The 18,542-nt window shown below is 51.8% G+C and overlaps 1 protein-coding gene across 1 annotated transcript in view; it reads right to left on the bottom strand.

The window, feature by feature from the left end:
- Window positions 1–1,843: 1,843 nt before the first annotated feature.
- BMERB1 (bMERB domain containing 1) overlaps window positions 1,844–18,542 on the bottom strand; it is a 99,134-nt gene continuing 82,435 nt past the window's right edge. Inside the window, exons 4-6 of the mRNA XM_008141556.3 lie at window positions 5,934–6,048; window positions 4,607–4,689; window positions 1,844–1,956 (exon numbers count right to left, since the gene is read on the bottom strand). Coding sequence (XP_008139778.1) covers window positions 1,844–1,956; window positions 4,607–4,689; window positions 5,934–6,048 — 311 coding nt within the window. The remainder of the gene's footprint in view (window positions 1,957–4,606; window positions 4,690–5,933; window positions 6,049–18,542) is intronic.

Below are 18,542 nucleotides of genomic sequence, written 5' to 3'. Positions count from 1 at the left end.
GAGATTATCTTAAGGAAAAATCAGATATTCAGATGAAGCTTTACCCCAGGATGTTTATCATAATATTTATAATACTGAAAAACCAGAAATAGCCTAAATGTCTAATAGTAGTAAATAGTTAGGTAAATTATGGTATATTCAGAAGATTACTAAGAAACGATTGTAAATATTTTATGAAGAGTATTTAATGTTTACAAAGAACTTTTAATGATGTGGGAGAATGATAGTGATATAATGCTAAATGAGAAGAGAAAACTTGTTATGAAATGGTACATAGGATGCCAATCATTTTTTTAATGCATTAAAAATATTGAAAGGAAATATCCCAAAATGTCAGAGTGGTCTCTTTTTTTTCTTTTTTTTTTATTATTGATTTTTTACAGAGAGGAAGAGAGAGGGATAGAGAGTTAGAAACATCGATGAGAGAGAAACATCGATCGGCTGCCTCTTGCACACCCCCTACTGGGGATGTGCCCGCAACCAAGGTACATGCCACTGACCGGAATCGAACCTGGGACCTTTGAGTCCGCAGGCCGACGCTCTATCCACTGAGCCAAACCGGTTTCGGCTCAGAGTGGTCTCTAGTTGGAGGAATTATGGGAGCTAAAAAAGGAACCCAAAGCATTCTTTCTACTTTCTATACTTTTAAAGTGACTTACTATGTACGTGGATTATTTCCATAGTCAAGAAAAAAGTAAAAACTTTGAAAGTGCTGTGTACGTGGTTTCCACTTTTATTTTCTTCGATGGATGATTGCACATCAGCAAATCTCAATTTATGCTAACTACTTAGGCCGGTCACGACACACACGTACAGAGGTCACATGGGCTGTGCCGAGCTGGCTGTAGCTTATGTACATCAAGTTACACAGGTGGACTTGCTAGGCTGGTTAAAGTACACCACCAAATGATGGGACACGGTTGGGTCAGGCCGCCTCTCCCGCCTGCCACTGTAGTTTACAGAGGTCTGTGTGTTGGGCTGGTGAGTGGGGTCCTCTGGCACTCTTTCCGGTGGCCCCTGGGGTGGGGAAGAGCGCTTGGGTCAGCATCTGCTTGGGGGTCCCCTGCTTGTCTCCCTGGCCTTGGTGATGGAGCCTCTGGCGTTTTGCTACCTCTTCCAAGCACTGGGTGTGCTCCAGCCCAGGCCCCATCCCCTCTACTCCACGTACCTGGGCAGCCATTGCAAGGGAAGGAAGAACCAAGAGCAAATGGACAGGGCCCTGGTGTGACCCGTGCCCAGGCATGGGAGGGGAGGAAGCGGGAGACGTGACCATGACACCACACACAAGCTCACTTTTACAGATGGGCCCTCTGTCTCCAAGGTGTGTGGGCTGTGTGGAGCCCTCCAGGGCACAGCCCCTGGAAAAGGACAGACTGGAGCGGTGCCCCCTGGGGCAGGCCTGACAGCAGAGCTAGGAGGGTAGATGGGGGATGTGTCCAACATGGTGCTAGGTTGTTGAAAAGTCGCAACTATACACACCTGGGGGTCATGCCCCTCTCCCAAGTCATTTGCATGGTGGGTTAGATACAGCTAGATAGAAGTGGAGATATAGTACTTTTCTGAGGAAGGACCTTTCCTGGTGGTTTGGATAAACAGTGAGACAGACTCCCGGGTTCGGCATGCTCTGGGGAGGGCCATGCGACGGTGAGGGACTCCCTATTGCTACACTCTGTACAGGGCGGCTGGGCCCGCCCACTGCGCCCACAGCCCCGGCGGCAGTCACAGGCTTGCCTTCAACCCCTTCTGCCTTTGAGAGCTCTTGGGCCCCGGTGAAATGGGGGCTATGAAGACAAGTGGATGGGAGGGGGAGTCCCCGTGGCCCCGGGGGCACCCCACATGGGGGCTACATGATATTGCACTGGGTGGCCCCACAGCAATCCTTGATGAGTGCCAGCCCGGTCTTGGCCACTGTGGGCTTGCTAGGCGGGGGCTCTGCTTTCTTCTCGGCTCGGGAGCCTGCAGCAAGGTAGGAGCACAGAGAAAGAGAGGGAAGAAGGGAGAGAGAGAGAAGTGAGGTAAGGAGAGCCCTGACCATCTGCAACCCCAGTCCCATCCCAACCCCCAGCCAGACCTTGCTTCAACTGGTGATGTGGAGAGCTGGCATGCATTTTATATGGTCATACTAACTATTCCCATTGGCTTTCAGTCCTCAGCTTCTGGTCACAGTTTATAAACCTTATCCTATTCAGTTCTCCCTGCCATTGTATCTGCCAAGCCTATCACAGGGCCTGGAATTCAAGAAGTAGTTGGTGAATGACTAAATGGGAATTTTGTTCAAGTCACTCCAGTCTGAGAGCTCACATCTCATTCATTAGCTGTTCAGATACTTCTACCACTCAGTCTCTGTTAGCTCTTCATTTGGAACGTCTATTAGATGTAAGATGGGTCTTCTTATTCTATCTTCCATGTTTCATTACTTCTCTTTCATAGTCTTCATCTTTTTGTCTCTGTGCTGCATTCTGAGTGGTTTTCTCAGCTATGGTTTCTAATTTATGAATCCTCCCATCAACTATCTCTAACCCATTGAGTTTTTGCTTCAGTACTGTAACAATATTTTTTTAGAAAGCCAAGTGTTTGCAAATCTACCTTTTCTCTTTTAATAGCATCTTGTTCTGTCATTTGTGTTGAATTCCTTCTCTTATCTCTTTAATAATTTTAAATATACTTATTGTCTCTTTTAGATAGTCTGTTATTTCTAATTCTTGGGAGAACAGGCATTCTCTTTTCGTTGATTCTATGGACTCCTCTCATTGTGGCTCAATTCATTGATTTTACATTTTTTGTTATTCTATTTTATTTTATTTTACTTTATTTTATTCATTGATTTCAGAGAGGAAGGGAGAGGGAGAGAGAGATAGAAATATCAATGATGAGAGAGAAGCATCAATCAGTTGCCTCCTGCATGCCCCCTACTGGGAATCGAGCATGCAACTCGGGTATGTGCCCTGACTGAGAATCGAACCATGACCTCCTGGTTCATAGGTTGATCCTTAACCACTGAGCCACGTTGGCCAGGTGGTTTTATATTTTTATTGAGAGCTTATCTCCATGGGGGTTATTCTATCTGTGAACTGTGTATTATGGAATGCTGAAGGGTCCCTATTGAGTAATTTTGCACTTGCTTTGCTGGGGTCCCAGAAATTTCACTGGTTTTTTATCAGTTTTAATTTTTCCACTTAGGTTTCCAGCACTAGGTAAGTAATGTAAATTTGGTCCCCTTGAATGTGGTGCAGGCTTGGTGTTTTGATTTCTTGCCAGATTTCTTTTTTCTATCCATAACCCTACTCAGAAAGCAAGTTTCCTTACTCCTTCTCCACAGTGCTAGGTGGAGTTTTTCTAATTCCCATGGATTTAGAGGGGGACCAGAGACCATGTGCCATGTTATCTCAGGGGCCTACAGAAGGGACCATGGCTCTTCTCTTTCTTTATTCCCCTACACTGTACAACTGTGTTTTCCTGGGATGTTAACGGATGACCAAGGAAAACTGGGTTTACAACTGTAGTCATCAGTGGCAGCTTTTGGGTTTTGTCTTCCTAGCAAGGTTTCTAGCCCATTTTACTCTGGTAACATTTCATGTCCCTGTGGCTACAGGAGTGAGCATGTGACACAGATCTGGCCAATCACAGATTTTAGCCACTTGATAACAATGATGGGCCTAAGAGGTGGGAACAAAATCCAAGAAAGGCCAATTAGAATCTTTTCCTGAGATTTATATATTTAGATACCAGGAGAGAGAATCTGTGCTATTGCCTCGGATGCTGCTAAGTTTTATGGCTCTGGAGTTCTGGCCCCACAGAGGAGACCTGTATAGTAGGAGAAAAATGGAGCTAACATAGAGATAGGGGCACAGATGAGAAATGGAAGGAAAGCAAGGGTTCTAACAGTGTCCAGTCCCTGAAGCCCTGGTTCTTGTGGCTCTTCTTCCAGATCCTCTGTTTTGCTAGGGACAGTTTGAATTGGGCATCCACTTCATATAACTGATAGCAACCTCACTGGATCAACAAAGAGAAGACAATTCCTTGACAGCAGGACCCATTATCAGCTTAATATGCTAATGAACATTAGAACCTTCCATACAGAGGGTCAAATATGCAGCATTTCCCAAACTTACTTCACACAAAACCCTTTATGCTCTGAGTACCTTGTGAGACTAATATTCTGAAAAGCGTAATTCTGGTTCCACTGCCTTAGAAATTCCAACTCCAAAAGAGGCCAGAGCTCCCTGAGCCTCAGTTCCCACCTCCTTGCCTCAGTGGCCACCCAGCTCCTCCTATGAAACGCATCCAACTGTGTGATTAGAGAATGGCAGCTGCTGCCAGAACCAGCTCCACAGTTTGCAGAACCAGTGCAAAATGAAGATGCAGGGCCCCCTGTTCCAAAATTCTTAAGAACTGTAAGCACTGATGCAATCACAGGACCTTCTAGGCATGGGGCCCTGGGCAACTGCACAGGCTGCACACTGATGAAGCTGCCCCTGCCTGCCTTCATCCCGTGCACACGTTTCATCTCTAATAAGCATTTTGTTGCGCCTTCTTTGGACCCCACACCTCTTTTAAATTTCCTTTTCTCTTGGATGGGAGGAGAAGAAATAATGGATGCACTCACTGGCTGGAGATTTAGTTACTTTGTCTAGAGGTTTTAACTTGATTCTCAGGAAATCAGCCATTTCCTTGTCTTCTTCTTGCTCCCTGTGAAGACAGATGTGTAGAGACAAGAGGAAAGTAGAGTAAGCAAGGAAAGCATCAAGGAGCTGAGGAAATGAGGCAAGAGGTTACGTGTGTGGGGCCATGTAACGGGCTTTGTGGATGGTGCATGTACGTTGTTGTTTGTTATATATGGTTGATATGTGTATGTTGTGTGTTATGTGTACGGTGGTAGTTGTGTGTTGTGTGTTATGTATGTGTGGTATGCATATATTTTCTGTGTTATATGTGCATGGTAATTGTATGTTGTGCTTGATGAACCTGCTCTGAAGCAGACACATAACGAAGGAGCAAATGCCTACCTGAAGCATAGATGAGACCCCAGGGTAGAGGCAAGGACATCACAGAACCCAGTCTCCCAGAGTTCAGTGAGCTGGGCAACACCTCTCCTGACCCTGTACCTTTAAGTCACCCTAGACACCGGTGCTTCCACAAGATACATGGCAGGTCTCAGAGGTGCTTCCATAAGATACATGGCAGGTCACCTCACCTCTTCCAACAGTCACCAGGAGCAAAGACAGTGGGCCATGCCTGGCTGAGCTAGGCAAGGCGCATCCCAGGGGCCTTGGGTGACCCAGGAGGACACACAGAATAAAGAGGAAGTTGCCCTCTGAGTTCGAAAAGGCCCTATGAGTCCCTCTCCTTGGGAAGGGCTCCAAAGGCTTTGCTCCAGGACAAAAATATTCAAGAATCAACATTCATGCTTCCTGAGCCCAGCCTCCTCCAGAGCCTCCAGGTGCACCATGGCTCCAGGGCCCCTAGTTGTCCAAGTCCAGGTGATGGGTACATCTGCAAAAAGGAGGGGCATCGGAACCACCAATGAGGGGAAAGAAAAGAACAAGGCTGGGAAGTGGACAGGGCAGGCAAAGAAGCAAGTCAGTACAGGGGCAGAGTTTCTGTAGAGACCAACAGAAGTTTCTAGAAGTTGCCTTGATGAGTTCAGAGAAAGGTCAGTGAAGAGAAAATGTGTAGGAAGCACACCTGCATGTTATGTGATGTAATTTCTCCCTGCTCACTTCCTTGAATGACCCACAGGTCTTTGCAAGACGCTAGAGCTGGATTTGAGTTTCTCTTGAATGTGAAATGGGTTCTCAGGCCAGAAGGCTGGGGTTCATTTGGATCCAGTGTTAGGGGACCCTTTGGTGAGGCCATGCCTGTAGGGCAGGGCTGTGAGTCCCAGGAGCAAACAATGGGTTTGGAAGGAACCTGGGGACACGCCACCCACTCACCTTAACCGCTCGACCTCTGCGTCATCCACCAGGAAGTCTCTCTTCTGCACCAGTCTGTGGATCTTCTGGATTAGCTCGTCCTCTCTCTGCTTCTGCAGCTTGGTTTTTTCTTTTTCTGGGAAGAAGAAAACATCAGCAAAGAAACAATTGAGTGAAACTGGTGAAAACACTTGCATCTGAGGGGCCAGGGTTGGAATCCTGGATCTACGATTTCACTAGTTGTGTGAACTTGGAGAAGCAACTTAACCCCTTTGAGCTTCAGTTTCTTCCTCTGTAAAATACAACCAGTGAGGTTTAAATGCAGTTAGTAAATGGCTTACCAGAGCTCAGATGTGGTGAGCGCTCAGTAAGTGGTAATGAAGCAGCAAAGGGGCCCTGCTGAAGAAGGCAGAGGGTGAGAAGGGCTCAGTGGGGGTGCTGGGAGGGAAATACTCCATAGCAAGGACATCCAATCTGTCAGATTCCATGCTGATGGCATGAGTCCTATCCCAACTACCCAGGGCTAGAATGCCGAAGAGAAAACAAAAGAACCAGGCCTGGAAATGAGGACTGAGGAAACTAGGAGCGCGTCAGCTCTCTCTGCTCAGACCCCTTCAGAAGATAAAATAAATGGGCAGCTCATCCGTCTGCCTGCCTAGGGCTGGCATTGGCAATTCCCTCTAGGTTTGGAGACAGAATCAAGGTGAAGAAAATGTAATATTTGGATAAGAGACAAAATCAACTTCTTTCGTTAACCAGAAGAGAAGTGAGGAAGGGGGAAGAATTTCTAGCAGCCCCCAGATTCCTGGCCGTTGCTACATTGACAATGGTGGCATCACTCTTCCCATAGTTGGTCCTACGGGCTTGTCAGCATGGCAGAGCACCTTCCAGCCTCAGCAGGTAAGTTCACACAGTGCCCACAGACTCGCCAGAGTACCCTGATCGCTCAGCTCTCTCAGGAGGTCCGTAATGACTTGCAGGTCCCCAAGGAAATGAGAACCTCCCTCCCCAAATTAGTCACCCTGTTTTCTATCTCTTTCCAGTTCAGGCATCCCCAGACTCCCAGGTACTCAGCTGCAGCCCTCCACTCATGCAACTCACAGGAAAAGCCACCTCCTCAAAGTGGTCTGTGCCAGCTTACAAACCAGTTACTTACCCAAGTCTCCATACCACTGGCCAATGCCGCTCACCTGCTTGTGTGTCACATACCTTTTCTGCCGGTAACCCCACCTGTCTGCAGGCATCCCCCACCTGCTTCCTGGCACCTGCCTCCAGGCCCCATCCATCTGCTCACTGGCATCACCTACTTGCCCAGAGGCCCCACCCATTCATCTGCAGGCACTGTCATTGATCGGTGATGTGACCTCTTTCTTGCCAACATCACCCACCTACCTACTTGCCAATAAGAACCACCAGCTTACCAACTTTACCCACTGCTTTGCTGGCATCGCGCAATTGATTCTTAACATCTCAATGTGCTTGCCCATGTGACCCTCTAACATGCATTTCATCTCCACCAGCACCTCGTTAGCCCAGGCCACCATCACCTCTCCCTGGACCAAGCCGTGGCCTCCTCGCCAGTTTCCCTGGCCTATAGCTCCTATCACAACTGTGAGCCCTCTCTGTAGAACCAGACAGTCCTGGCTTGATGCCCAACCTCCTACCCCTCCCAGCTGTGTGACTCTGGGTACAAATGATTAAATGCCCTCCAGGTTAACTATTTACTGAACCAAGTACAAAAGAAACAAATACTTAATGAAGGAAAAGAAAATCAGATAGCATAAATGTGCAAATGGTAAGTGCTTAGTAATTGAAAGCTATTATATTTATACTAGAGGCCTGGTGCATGAAATTCGTGCATGGGGGAAGGGGTGTCCCTCAGCCCAACCTGCACCCTTTCCAATCCGGGAGCCCTCAGGGGATGTCCTACTGACGGCTTAGGCCCGCTCCCCTCTGCAGGAGGCAACCGGGCTGATCAGGGGAAGACGCCGCCCCCATCACCCCGCTGCTGCTGCCACTGCCGGCCGCCGCAGCTTCCAAGGTGTTTTCATCAACACAGACTCCAGTCCCTTCACCACAAAAAAATGACAACTTTCTTTAGGCATTTTCAAGATGTCTCTTTCATAGGATATGACTTTCTTTCTTTCTTTCTCTCTCTCTCTCTCTCTCTCTCTCTCTTTCTTTCTTTCTTTCTTTTCCTCACCTGAGGATATTTTCCATTGATTTTTAGAGAGTGTAGAAGAGAGAGGGAAAGACAGAGAGAAACATCAATGTGAGAGGGACATTTCGATTGGTTGTCTCCTGCATGAGCCCTAACCTGGGCCCCAGCCAGGGAGGAGCCTGCAACCTAGGTACATGCTCTTGACCAGAATCAAACTCGGACCCTGCGGTCGGCAGGCCAAGGCTCTATCCACTGAGGCAAACTGGCTAGGGCAGGATATGACATTTCTTATCCCCTCCAGCAGTGGACCTTCATTTTTTCCTCCAGGAATGAGGTGGGAAAACCATAGATCACCTTCTTAGATTCTTATTACCCAAGTTACCAAGAACACTGCGAGTGGCTTACAGGGAGCTTAGCCAATGAGCAGTCAGAAAAGGTGTTTCTTCTGCAGCTCACGCACAGAGGCGGGACTGCTGGTGCACTGTGGCTGGCAGGCCCTGTTCTCTGCAGGCCCGTGGCAGCGGGCAGGCCCTGTTCTCTGTGGGCCTGCGCAATCCATGGCTTGCCTCACTGCGCACGCAGTCCCCTCCCACCCACCTGCGTGCGCAACCTCCTCCTGAGCAGTCGTGACGTTACAGTGTCCTGGACAATTTGCATATTACCTCTTTATATACTATATAGATTCTCATGAGGTTTTTGTTTTCATTTATTCTAGGTTTCTCAACCTGGACACTATTGATATTTGTGCTGGATAATTCTTTATTATGGGGACTGTCCTGTGCTTTGTAGGATATTCAGCAGCATCCCTGGCCTCCTCCCACTCATGCCAGAAGCACTTCCTCCCCGAGTTGTGACAACCAAAAATGTCAGCTGATTGCCCAATTTGGGGGGGAAAAATTGTCCTGGTTGAGAATCAGTAGTTTAAACCTTTCCAATACCAGATGAGGGAGGTACCATTTCTATGTCCAGGGGGAAGGTGACATGCCCTCTACAGCCAGTTCTAAGGCAGCAGTGGTGATGGGAGGAGCACATTTTGTCTTGTCCTTGAGACACCCTCAAGGCAGGAAGGGCCCCAGGTGTTGTTGGTTTTTTTTCTGTTGAGGAGCTGATAAATTATCTTCTGACCTTGGCTGGTGAAACATGATTTTCTTGGCCATTCGGTGCTCTCTCTCCTTAATATTTTTATTGATGTGTTGCCTGAAGCATCATTCCCCGCCCTTCGCCCTAAATTCAGCTAAATCCATCTAGAAATCTGACACTGATCCAGGGACTACAGAGAAGACTCTTAACAGGGAGTCAGGGAGGTGAGAGAGGTGAGGGGAAATGCAGGAGATATAAGAAAATGTTAATATCTGAATTTCCACACAAAAGCAATTGGGACAATGCAATTTCCAGGGGAATCAATGGGACTGGCGTTAGAGACCTGGGCTCTGTAATTAATTGGCCCTATGGCCTTGTGCGACCTATGTTTCTCAGCAGGACAGTCCATGGCATTTGGGGAGGAACATTCTTCATATGGAACTGCCCCCAGGCTGCAAGTTTTAGCATCCCTGGCCTCTACCCACTGAGTATCAGTACTAATTTAACCTTTATTTAAACTTTTGGTGTTTGCTTCATTGTGTATTTTTTGCATGAATGTTGATATTTTAATATTGCATTAAAATATTATTTATCCTGATTACTGAACTTTTTGTGCTCCAGCTGAATGCCTTGTTCTCCTCACCCCAGTCCTGGTCCTGGTTAGTCATGCATCCCAATGACTGTGCCAACCAAAGACACCGCCCCTGCTCCACACATTTCCACGTGTGCTCTAGAGGCTGCCACAGTCCCAAATGGAGGTGCCTGAGGTGGCCTTGGCTGACGGGGTGGCCACACACTCATGTCTCCTTTGCCTTGGTGGCTCCCACATGTCCTGCTGAGCCAAAAGTGGCTCTGGGAATTCTTCCCCCAAGGGGGAGATGCCAACCTATATTAGGCCCATTAGAGTCTCCTGGGAAGTTAAAATTTAGGACACAGAGACCCTGAGAATTGGGATCTTATGTGGGAAGATCAAAGAGAAGAGATGAAGTAGACTTACTTGGCTCTTATGCTAGAGAAAACAAAAAAAGGAACATTAGAGAGAGAGAGAGAGAGAGAGAGAGAGAGAGAGAGAGAGAGAGAGATCCAAAGAACATTCCAACAGCTTTCCTGTTCTGGTTCCAAACCCTTGTGAGGATGGGCAGTATTACCCGCTACCTCCTCAAATTTCATGTCTACCCTAATTTGGAAATAGGATCTTTGTAGATGTCCTTAGTTAAGATGAGGTCATACTTATTAAGGTGGGCCCTTAACCCAATGACTGATGTCCTTATAAGAAGAGATGACACAGAGACATACAAAGAGGAGACTGTGGCGACAGAGGCTGAGATTGGAGTGAGACATCTACAAGCCAAGGGGCCCAAGGATTGACAGGAGCCCCAGAAGCTGGAAGAGGCAAGGAAGGATTCTCCTCTAGAGGCCGACACTCCTGGCCTCCAGAACTGTGAACGAATTAATTTCTGTTGTTTGGAGCCACCAAGTTTGTGGCAATTGGCTACGGCAGCCCAAGGAAACTACTACAGTGCCCTGGGGCTCCAGGAGTCTCCACAGTCCTTCCACTAATTGCCTGTTTTTGTTTTGTGCTTACATCAACTTGGATGGGTTTTGTACCTTTCGGCCAAACTATTGGTGGGTGATGGTGGTGGGGGGCGGGGAGTGGGGGTTGGCTATAAAATGAGAAAGTTGAACTGACCTGGTAGTTCTCAACCCTGGCTGCTCATCACAATCATAAGAAGGTTTTAAAAATGATCAATGCTGCCCTGACCGGTTTGGCTCAGTGGATAGAGCATCGGCCTGCGGATTGAAGGGTCCCAGGTTCAATTCCGGTCACGTCCCCATTAGGGAGTGTTCAGGAGGCAGCTGATCTATATTTCTAACTCTCTATCCCTCTCCCTTCCTCTCTGTAAAAAATCAATGAAATATATTTTAAAAAAATAAGTTTAAAAAAATAAAATAAAATAAAATAAAAATGATCAATGCCAGATCACCCATACGAATCGAATCAGAATTTCAAGTGGGTCGTGTCTGGATTTGGCTATATCCCCCCTCATTCTTTTACTGTTTTATGTTTGACATTTTACTTTTTGTGGTGATAGTTTTATTGAGATATAAGTCACATACCATACAATTCACCCTTTCAAAGTACTATTCAGTTATGCAACCATCATCACAATTCATTTTAGAACATTTTAATCACCTGCAAAAACAATCTCCGTACTCATTAGCTGTCACCCCCTTTCCGTTAGGACTGTCCACTCACTCGATTATTCCCAGGGCCTGCCTGTACAGGGCCTGGTAGCTAGTGCATGCTCATTCAAGGATGGCATCTGAAAGTTCTGCCATGATTGCAGACACGACCGTCAGAACAAGGGTGTGTGGAGTGCTCCTACCTTTGCATTTGTGATCCCATGTTATGTCATGGCGCAGTCACAGCAACAATGTGAGGGTGGCCTTATTGGTCTTATTTTACAAACAAGGAATTTAAGCTCAGAGAAATTAAGTTGCTCCATGAAGATCATCTAGCTGGTCATCCTGGATTCAAACCCAGATCACTGTACTCTAAAGTAGTGGTTCTTAGGCAAGGGGCAATTTTCCCAACCCACCTACCCTCCCTCCCCCACTACCACATCTGGAAACATTTGGGGTTGTCACAACACATCAAAGGGAAGGGAATGCTACTGACATGTAGTGGGCAGAGGCCAGGGATGCTGCTAAATTCTACAACACACAGGACAGCCCCCCTGTCCCAGCAGAGACTTACTCAGCCCCAAATGTCCCTCATGCTGAGGCATTTAGTGCAATGCCCTGTTCTAAAGTGAGTTGTGCTGCATTTCTAGCTCGATAATAGGTATCCACTGGATGTCAGGATGCCTCTTTTACTAACTTGTGAGCTCCTTAAAATAGGACATCATTGTCTGTTCATCACTGCAGGCCTAGCACCTGGCAGCAGTGCAGCCTCTTGAGACATACGTCGTGAACAGATAGAATGGCAAAAACATTGCAGTCAACGACAATGGGGGGTGCTGCTCCTTGCCAAAACCAAGGCAAGGTTCATGAGACAGACTTGTGTTTGTTTCTTCAATAAAACCTTCCTCTTGAGAAACCAAGATGGCGACATAGGTGAAACACCTAACCTGCAGCCGGGCACAACAATTTCAAAGGCACAACTAGAGGTCAGAACGGACATCGTCCAGAACCACAGGAGAGCTGGCGGACTGAAATGCCCACAGCTGGGGGGAAGGAGAGGGCCACGGGGACAATCGGGGGAGCCGTAAAAGCCTGAGGTATGGAGAAACTGGCGGAGACACGAGCGCGCGCGCCTGCGGGGAGGATGGAGCCGGAGAGGAGGGGGCGGCTGACGGCCTGGCCGGTGTTCACTGGCAGGAAGGAGATAAAGGCTCCGGAGTGCGCTAAGCGCCGGCTCCGACTGCACTGAGCGCCAGTTCCGGGCGAAACCCTGGGAAGCCAGGCGCAGGCTGGGGGAATGAATCTGGGCTGTGGGGCGCAGGCACAGAGGAGCGGGGGAAGGCAGAGCTCCAGAGGCGCGCACGGGAAGGGGCGCAAAGGACGGACTGTTGCCTGCGCCACTGAACTGCCCTAGCGAGAAGGAGACATAAGCTCAGGACCGTGCTGAACCCTAGTTCCGACTGCACTGAACCCCAGTTCCGGGCGAAACCCTGGGAAGCCAGGCGCACGCTGGGGGAATGAATTTGGGCTGTGGTGGCGGAGGCACAGAGAAGCGGCGGCTCCAGACGCGCGCACTGGAAGGTGCGCAGAGGACGGACTTTTGCCTGCGCCACTGAGTGGCCCTGCTGGGAAGGAGACAGGGACGCCAGACTGCGCTGAGACCCAGTTCCAACTGCACTGAAACCCAGTTCCAGGCGAGAATCTGGGAGTCCAGATTCATTAGGGGAGGGACTGGACTGTTTGGCAGTGGGCGAAATTCCAGGGCGCGTTTCTCTCAGAGGTGTTTGCAAGGAATACAGAGGGACACAGACACAGGAGCCTCATAGGGCGGGGCTGACAGGAAGCCAAGGTTGTAGGCTCCACCCTGTAGCTCCGCCCCAGCCAAGCTGAGCAGAAGCTTTTTCCTGCTGAGTGCCTCAGGTAGTGGCTGACCCACACTGCATTGGAGACCCAGAAACGAGGGCATCTAGTGGTTGGTGGGAGATGACACCAGATTTCAATCACTTGCATAAGGGAGGCATTCTAGAGGCAGACTCAGTGAGCGCCAAGGCATTGCTGCATCAAGACCCGGCCCACAAACATGTCTCCTGCACAGCAACTCTTCCTATATGGACAAAGAGGGTCCTCACGGCCAATTGGCCTGGAGGACAATTCCTCCCAGTGACACCAACAACAATCAAGACTTAACTGTACAAAGGAGGACCAAGATGGAGACATAGGGCGGCAGCCTGATCGTTGCCTACCACAACAATATTGAGACTATGACGGGAGAGCAGAGCAGACACCAGCCAGAAAGACGGGGGGCTGGCTGAGCAGATGCTCTACAACTAGAATAAAAGAGAGGGGTACGCAGGATGATGCTGATGCCGGTGACCCAAAGTCCACACTTTAAGAACTATGGCTCAGGCGACACAATGGTGGCCTGGAACGTGCTCGGCGCAGTTCCCCCGGCGGTCTCCGGCTGAGGGGACGGCTCCACTCGCTGCCGAGCACGGACAGACGAGCCCCTGGGAGACATGGGGTGGGAGACTCCGTGCTTGCTGACCTCCGAGTCCTTCAAGAATCTCAATGCCCCGAAGTGGCCAGGTGCGCACGCTCAGCGACTGGCCACCGTTGCAGACCCAAGGGCCGACGCAGCGACACCGGACCAGCCCACCGCCGGGCACCGGGCACACCGGAGCCTTGCCGAGCCCGCCGCCCAACGAGTTCTGCGGCAGCCGCCCTGGAGCTCTGAGAAAATGACCGAAGGAATTGCTGAGAGGGAATTGACCAACAGGAATTGGGATCAAGAAGGCGAAACCCCGCTGAGACCCGAGTCCAGGAGAGCCTGCGAGCCTCTGGGCTCAGATGTGGTCACACGCCGCTGGGTCTAGGTGAGGCCTCACGCCCCTGGGTTTGGGTGAGGCCACACGCCCCTGGGTCCAGGTGAAGCTGGATTCCGGGTTCGGGTGAGGCCATGTGCCCCTGGGTCCGGGCGAATCTGAACCCTGGGTCCGGGTGAGGCCGTGGGCCCCTGGATCCGGGTAAGGCTGGGTCCCGAGTACGGGTGAGGCCGTGAGCCCCTGGATCCGGGTGAGACTACGCGACCAGGGGTCTGAGAGAGGTAACGCGCCCGTGGGTCCGGGTGGCTTCGTGCACCTAGGTCCAGGTGAGGCCACGTGCCCCTGGGTCTGAGAGAGGCCACGCACCCCTAGGTCCGGGCGAGACCATGTGTCCCTGTATCCGGGTGGGGCCTCGTGCACCTAGGCCCAGGTGGGGCCGCGTGCCCCTGGGTCTGGGGGAGGCCAGGCGTCCCTGGGTCCGGGTGAGACCATGTGTCCCTGGATCCGGGTGAGGCCTCGTGCGCCTAGGCCCGGGTGAGTCCACGTGCCCCTGGGTCTGGGGGAGGCCAGGCGTCCCTGGGTCCGGGTGAGACCGTGTGTCCCTGGATCCGGGTGAGACCTCGTGCACCTAGGCATGGGTGAGGTCACGTGCCCCGGGGTCTGAGAGGCCAAGCGTCCCTGGGTCCGGGTGAGACCATGAGTCCCTGGATCCGGGTGAGGCCGCGTGCACCTAGACCCGGGTGAGCCCAAGTGGCCCTGGATCTGGGAGAGGCCAAGCGTCCCTATGTCCGGGTGCGACCATGTGTCCCTGGAGCCGGATGAGGCCTCGTGCACCTAGGCCCGGGTGAGGCCACGTGCCCCAGGGTCTGGGAGAGACCAAGCGTCCCTGGGTCCGGGTGAGACCATGCGTCCCTGGATCCGGATGAGGCCTCGTGCACCTAGGCCCGGGTGAGCCAAAGTGGCCCTGGGTCTGGGAGAGGCCAAGCGTCCCTGGGTCCGGGTGAGACCATGTGTCCCAGGATCCGGGTGAGGCCTCGTGCACCTAGGCCCGGGTGAGCCCAAGTGGCCCTGGGTCTGGGAGAGGCCAAGCATCCCTGGATCTGGGTGAGACCATGTGTCCCTGGATCCGGGTGAGGCCTCGTGCACCTAGGCCCGGGTGAGCCCAAGTGGCCCTGGGTCTGGGAGAGGCCAAGCGTCCCTGGGTCCGGGTGAGACCATGTGTCCCAGGATCCGGGTGAGGCCTCGTGCACCTAGGCCCGGGTGAGCCCAAGTGGCCCTGGGTCTGGGAGAGGCCAAGCGTCCCTGGGTCCGGGTGAGACCATGTGTCCCTGGATCCGGGTGAGGCCTCGTGCACCTAGGCCCGGGTGAGCCCAAGTGGCCCTGGGTCTGGGAGAGGCCAAGCATCCCTGGGTCCGGGTGAGACCATGTGTCCCTGGATCCGGGTGAGGCCGCGTGCACCTAGGCCCGGGTGAGCCCAAGTGGCCCTGGGTCTGGGAGAGGCCAAGCGTCCCTGGGTCCGGGTGCGACCATGTGTCCCTGGATCCGGATGAGGCCTCGTGCACCTAGGCCCGGGTGAGCCCAAGTGGCCCTGGGTCTGGGAGAGGCCAAGCGTCCCTGGGTCCGGGTGCGACCATGTGTCCCTGGATCCGGATGAGGCCTCGTGCACCTAGGTCCGGGTGAGCCCAAGTGGCCCTGGGTCTGGGAGAGGCCAAGCGTCCCTGGGTCCGGGTGAGACCATGTGTCCCTGGATCCGGGTGAGGCCTCGTACACCTAGGCCCGGGTGAGCCCAAGTGGCCCTGGGTCTGGGAGAGGCCAAGCGTCCCTGGGTCCGGGTGAGACCATGTGTCCCAGGATCCGGGTGAGGCCTCGTGCACCTAGGCCCGGGTGAGCCCAAGTGGCCCTGGGTCTGGGAGAGGCCAAGCGTCCCTGGGTCCGGGTGAGACCATGTGTCCCTGGATCCGGGTGAGGCCGCGTGCACCTAGGCCCGGGTGAGCCCAAGTGGCCCTGGGTCTGGGAGAGGCCAAGCGTCCCTGGGTCCGGGTGAGACCATGTGTCCCAGGATCCGGGTGAGGCCTCGTGCACCTAGGCCCGGGTGAGCCCAAGTGGCCCTGGGTCTGGGAGAGGCCAAGCATCCCTGGGTCCGGGTGAGACCATGTGTCCCTGGATCCGGGTGAGGCCGCGTGCACCTAGGCCCGGGTGAGCACAAGTGGCCCTGGGTCTGGGAGAGGCCAAGCATCCCTGGGTCCGGGTGAGACCATGTGTCCCAGGATCCGGGTGAGGCCGCGTGCACCTAGGCCCGGGTGAGCCCAAGTGGCCCTGGGTCTGGGAGAGGCCAAGCGTCCCTGGGTCCGGGTGCGACCATGTGTCCCTGGATCCGGATGAGGCCTCGTGCACCTAGGCCCGGGTTAGCCCAAGTGGCCCTGGGTCTGGGAGAGGCCAAGCGTCCCTGGGTCCAGGTGAGACCATGTGTCCCTGAATCCGGGTGAGGCCGCGTGCACCTAGGCCCGGGTGAGCCCAAGTGGCCCTGGGTCTGGGAGAGGCCAAGCGTCCCTGGGTCCGGGTGAGACCATGTGTCCCAGGATCCGGGTGAGGCCGCGTGCACCTAGGCCCGGGTGAGCCCAAGTGGCCCTGGGTCTGGGAGAGGCCAAGCGTCCTTGGGTCCGGGTGCGACCATGTGTCCCTGGATCCGGATGAGGCCTCGTGCACCTAGGCCCGGGTGAGCCCAAGTGGCCCTGGGTCTGGGAGAGGCCAAGCGTCCCTCGGTCCGGGTGAGACCATGTGTCCCTGGATCCGGGTGAGGCCTCGTACACCTAGGCCCGGGTGAGCCCAAGTGGCCCTGGGTCTGGGAGAGGCCAAGCGTCCCTGGGTCCGGGTGCGACCATGTGTCCCTGGATCTGGATGAGGCCTCGTGCACCTAGGCCCGGGTGAGGCCACGTGCCCCTGGGTCTGGGAGAGGCCAAGCGTCCCTGGGTACGGGTGAAGCCAGATCCTGGGTCCGGGTGAGGCCGTGCGCCCCTGGATCCATCCGGGTGAGGCTGGGTCCCAGGCCCGGGTGAGACCACGCGCCCCTTGGGTATGGGTGAGGCCACGTGCCCCTTAGTCCGGGTGACGCCGTGCCCCTGGGTTCGGCCGAGACCAAACCAGAGGGAGTCGGACCTCCATTACCACCGTTTGTCCACCATCCAGAGCTGAGGGGTCAGTGCTGACATGTACACATAAGGAACTACCGGACATTGAAATTGGGTCTCAAAAGAACTGTTGGTCCAGGGGGAAGCTCGCTACAGATTTATTCATTTGCCTGTCAGCATAACTATTATTGCTCGTCTCACATTCAGTTCTTATTAGTATATATCTAGTGACATATGATCTCGCTCATCTAGGGGAAATGATGAACAACATAGACTGAGGAACAAGAACAGAACCAGAAGCAAGGAGGCATCGATCGGACTATCGGGCCTCAGAGGGAGGATAGGGGAGGGCAGGGGGAGGGTGGGGGGAGGGGGAGAGTTCAACCAAAGGACCTGTATGCATGCATATAAGCCTATCCAACGGTTAAGTTCAACAGGGGATTGGGGCATGTGTGGGGAGAGGGGTGGGATGGGAATGGGGGGATGAGGACAAATATGTGACACCTTAATCAATAAAGAAATTAAAAAAAAAAAAAAAAAAAAAAAAAAAAAAAAAAAAACCTTCCTCTTAGCACCTACCAGGCCCTCATTCCTGACCTCAAGGTATATGGAGCTTTCAGGGGGACTTATATGAGTCAACAGGAAATTATTTGGTAAGTACTTTAATGAAAGTAACCCCCTGGAGGGCACCTAACCCAGCCTGGATGGGCAGGGAGACTTTCTTGGGAGAAGGGGCCAAATTAGTTGTGATCTGAAGGATGGATAGAAATTTGTTTGGTTAATATAATAATAATAATAATAATAATAATAATAATAATGGCAATAATTTATTAAGCATTTACTATAGGATGGGAACTATGCTAAGCATTTTATGGTGTGTTTTTTCCTTCATCAATTCCACAACCCTATGAGGTAAATACCACTACCATCCCAGTTTACAGATGAAGAAATTGAGTTTTAGTGAAGTAACTTAACTTGCCCAAGGTCATGTCATTAATAAGTGATAGATCTAGGTTTGACTCCAAAGTCAGCTTGTAACCACCATACTCTACCTGTTCCCAAGCAGGATTAGAACAGTGATAGTTGCTAAAACTTACTGGACTCTTACTTTGGACCAGATATCAAGCTAAGCACATGGCTTGCATTGTTTCATTTATCATAATGAGATTTATACCCAATGAGTTAGGTACTACTATTACTATGACCACCCCATTTTCAGAGGAGGAGAAATTGAGCCTCAGAGAGATACAGTGAC

This window comes from Eptesicus fuscus, chromosome 4 (assembly GCF_027574615.1).
Source record: "Eptesicus fuscus isolate TK198812 chromosome 4, DD_ASM_mEF_20220401, whole genome shotgun sequence".
NCBI lineage: Eukaryota > Metazoa > Chordata > Mammalia > Chiroptera > Vespertilionidae > Eptesicus > Eptesicus fuscus.
Note: the sequence above shows the minus strand (reverse complement) of the source record. Positions and strands in the feature narration are given on the sequence as shown.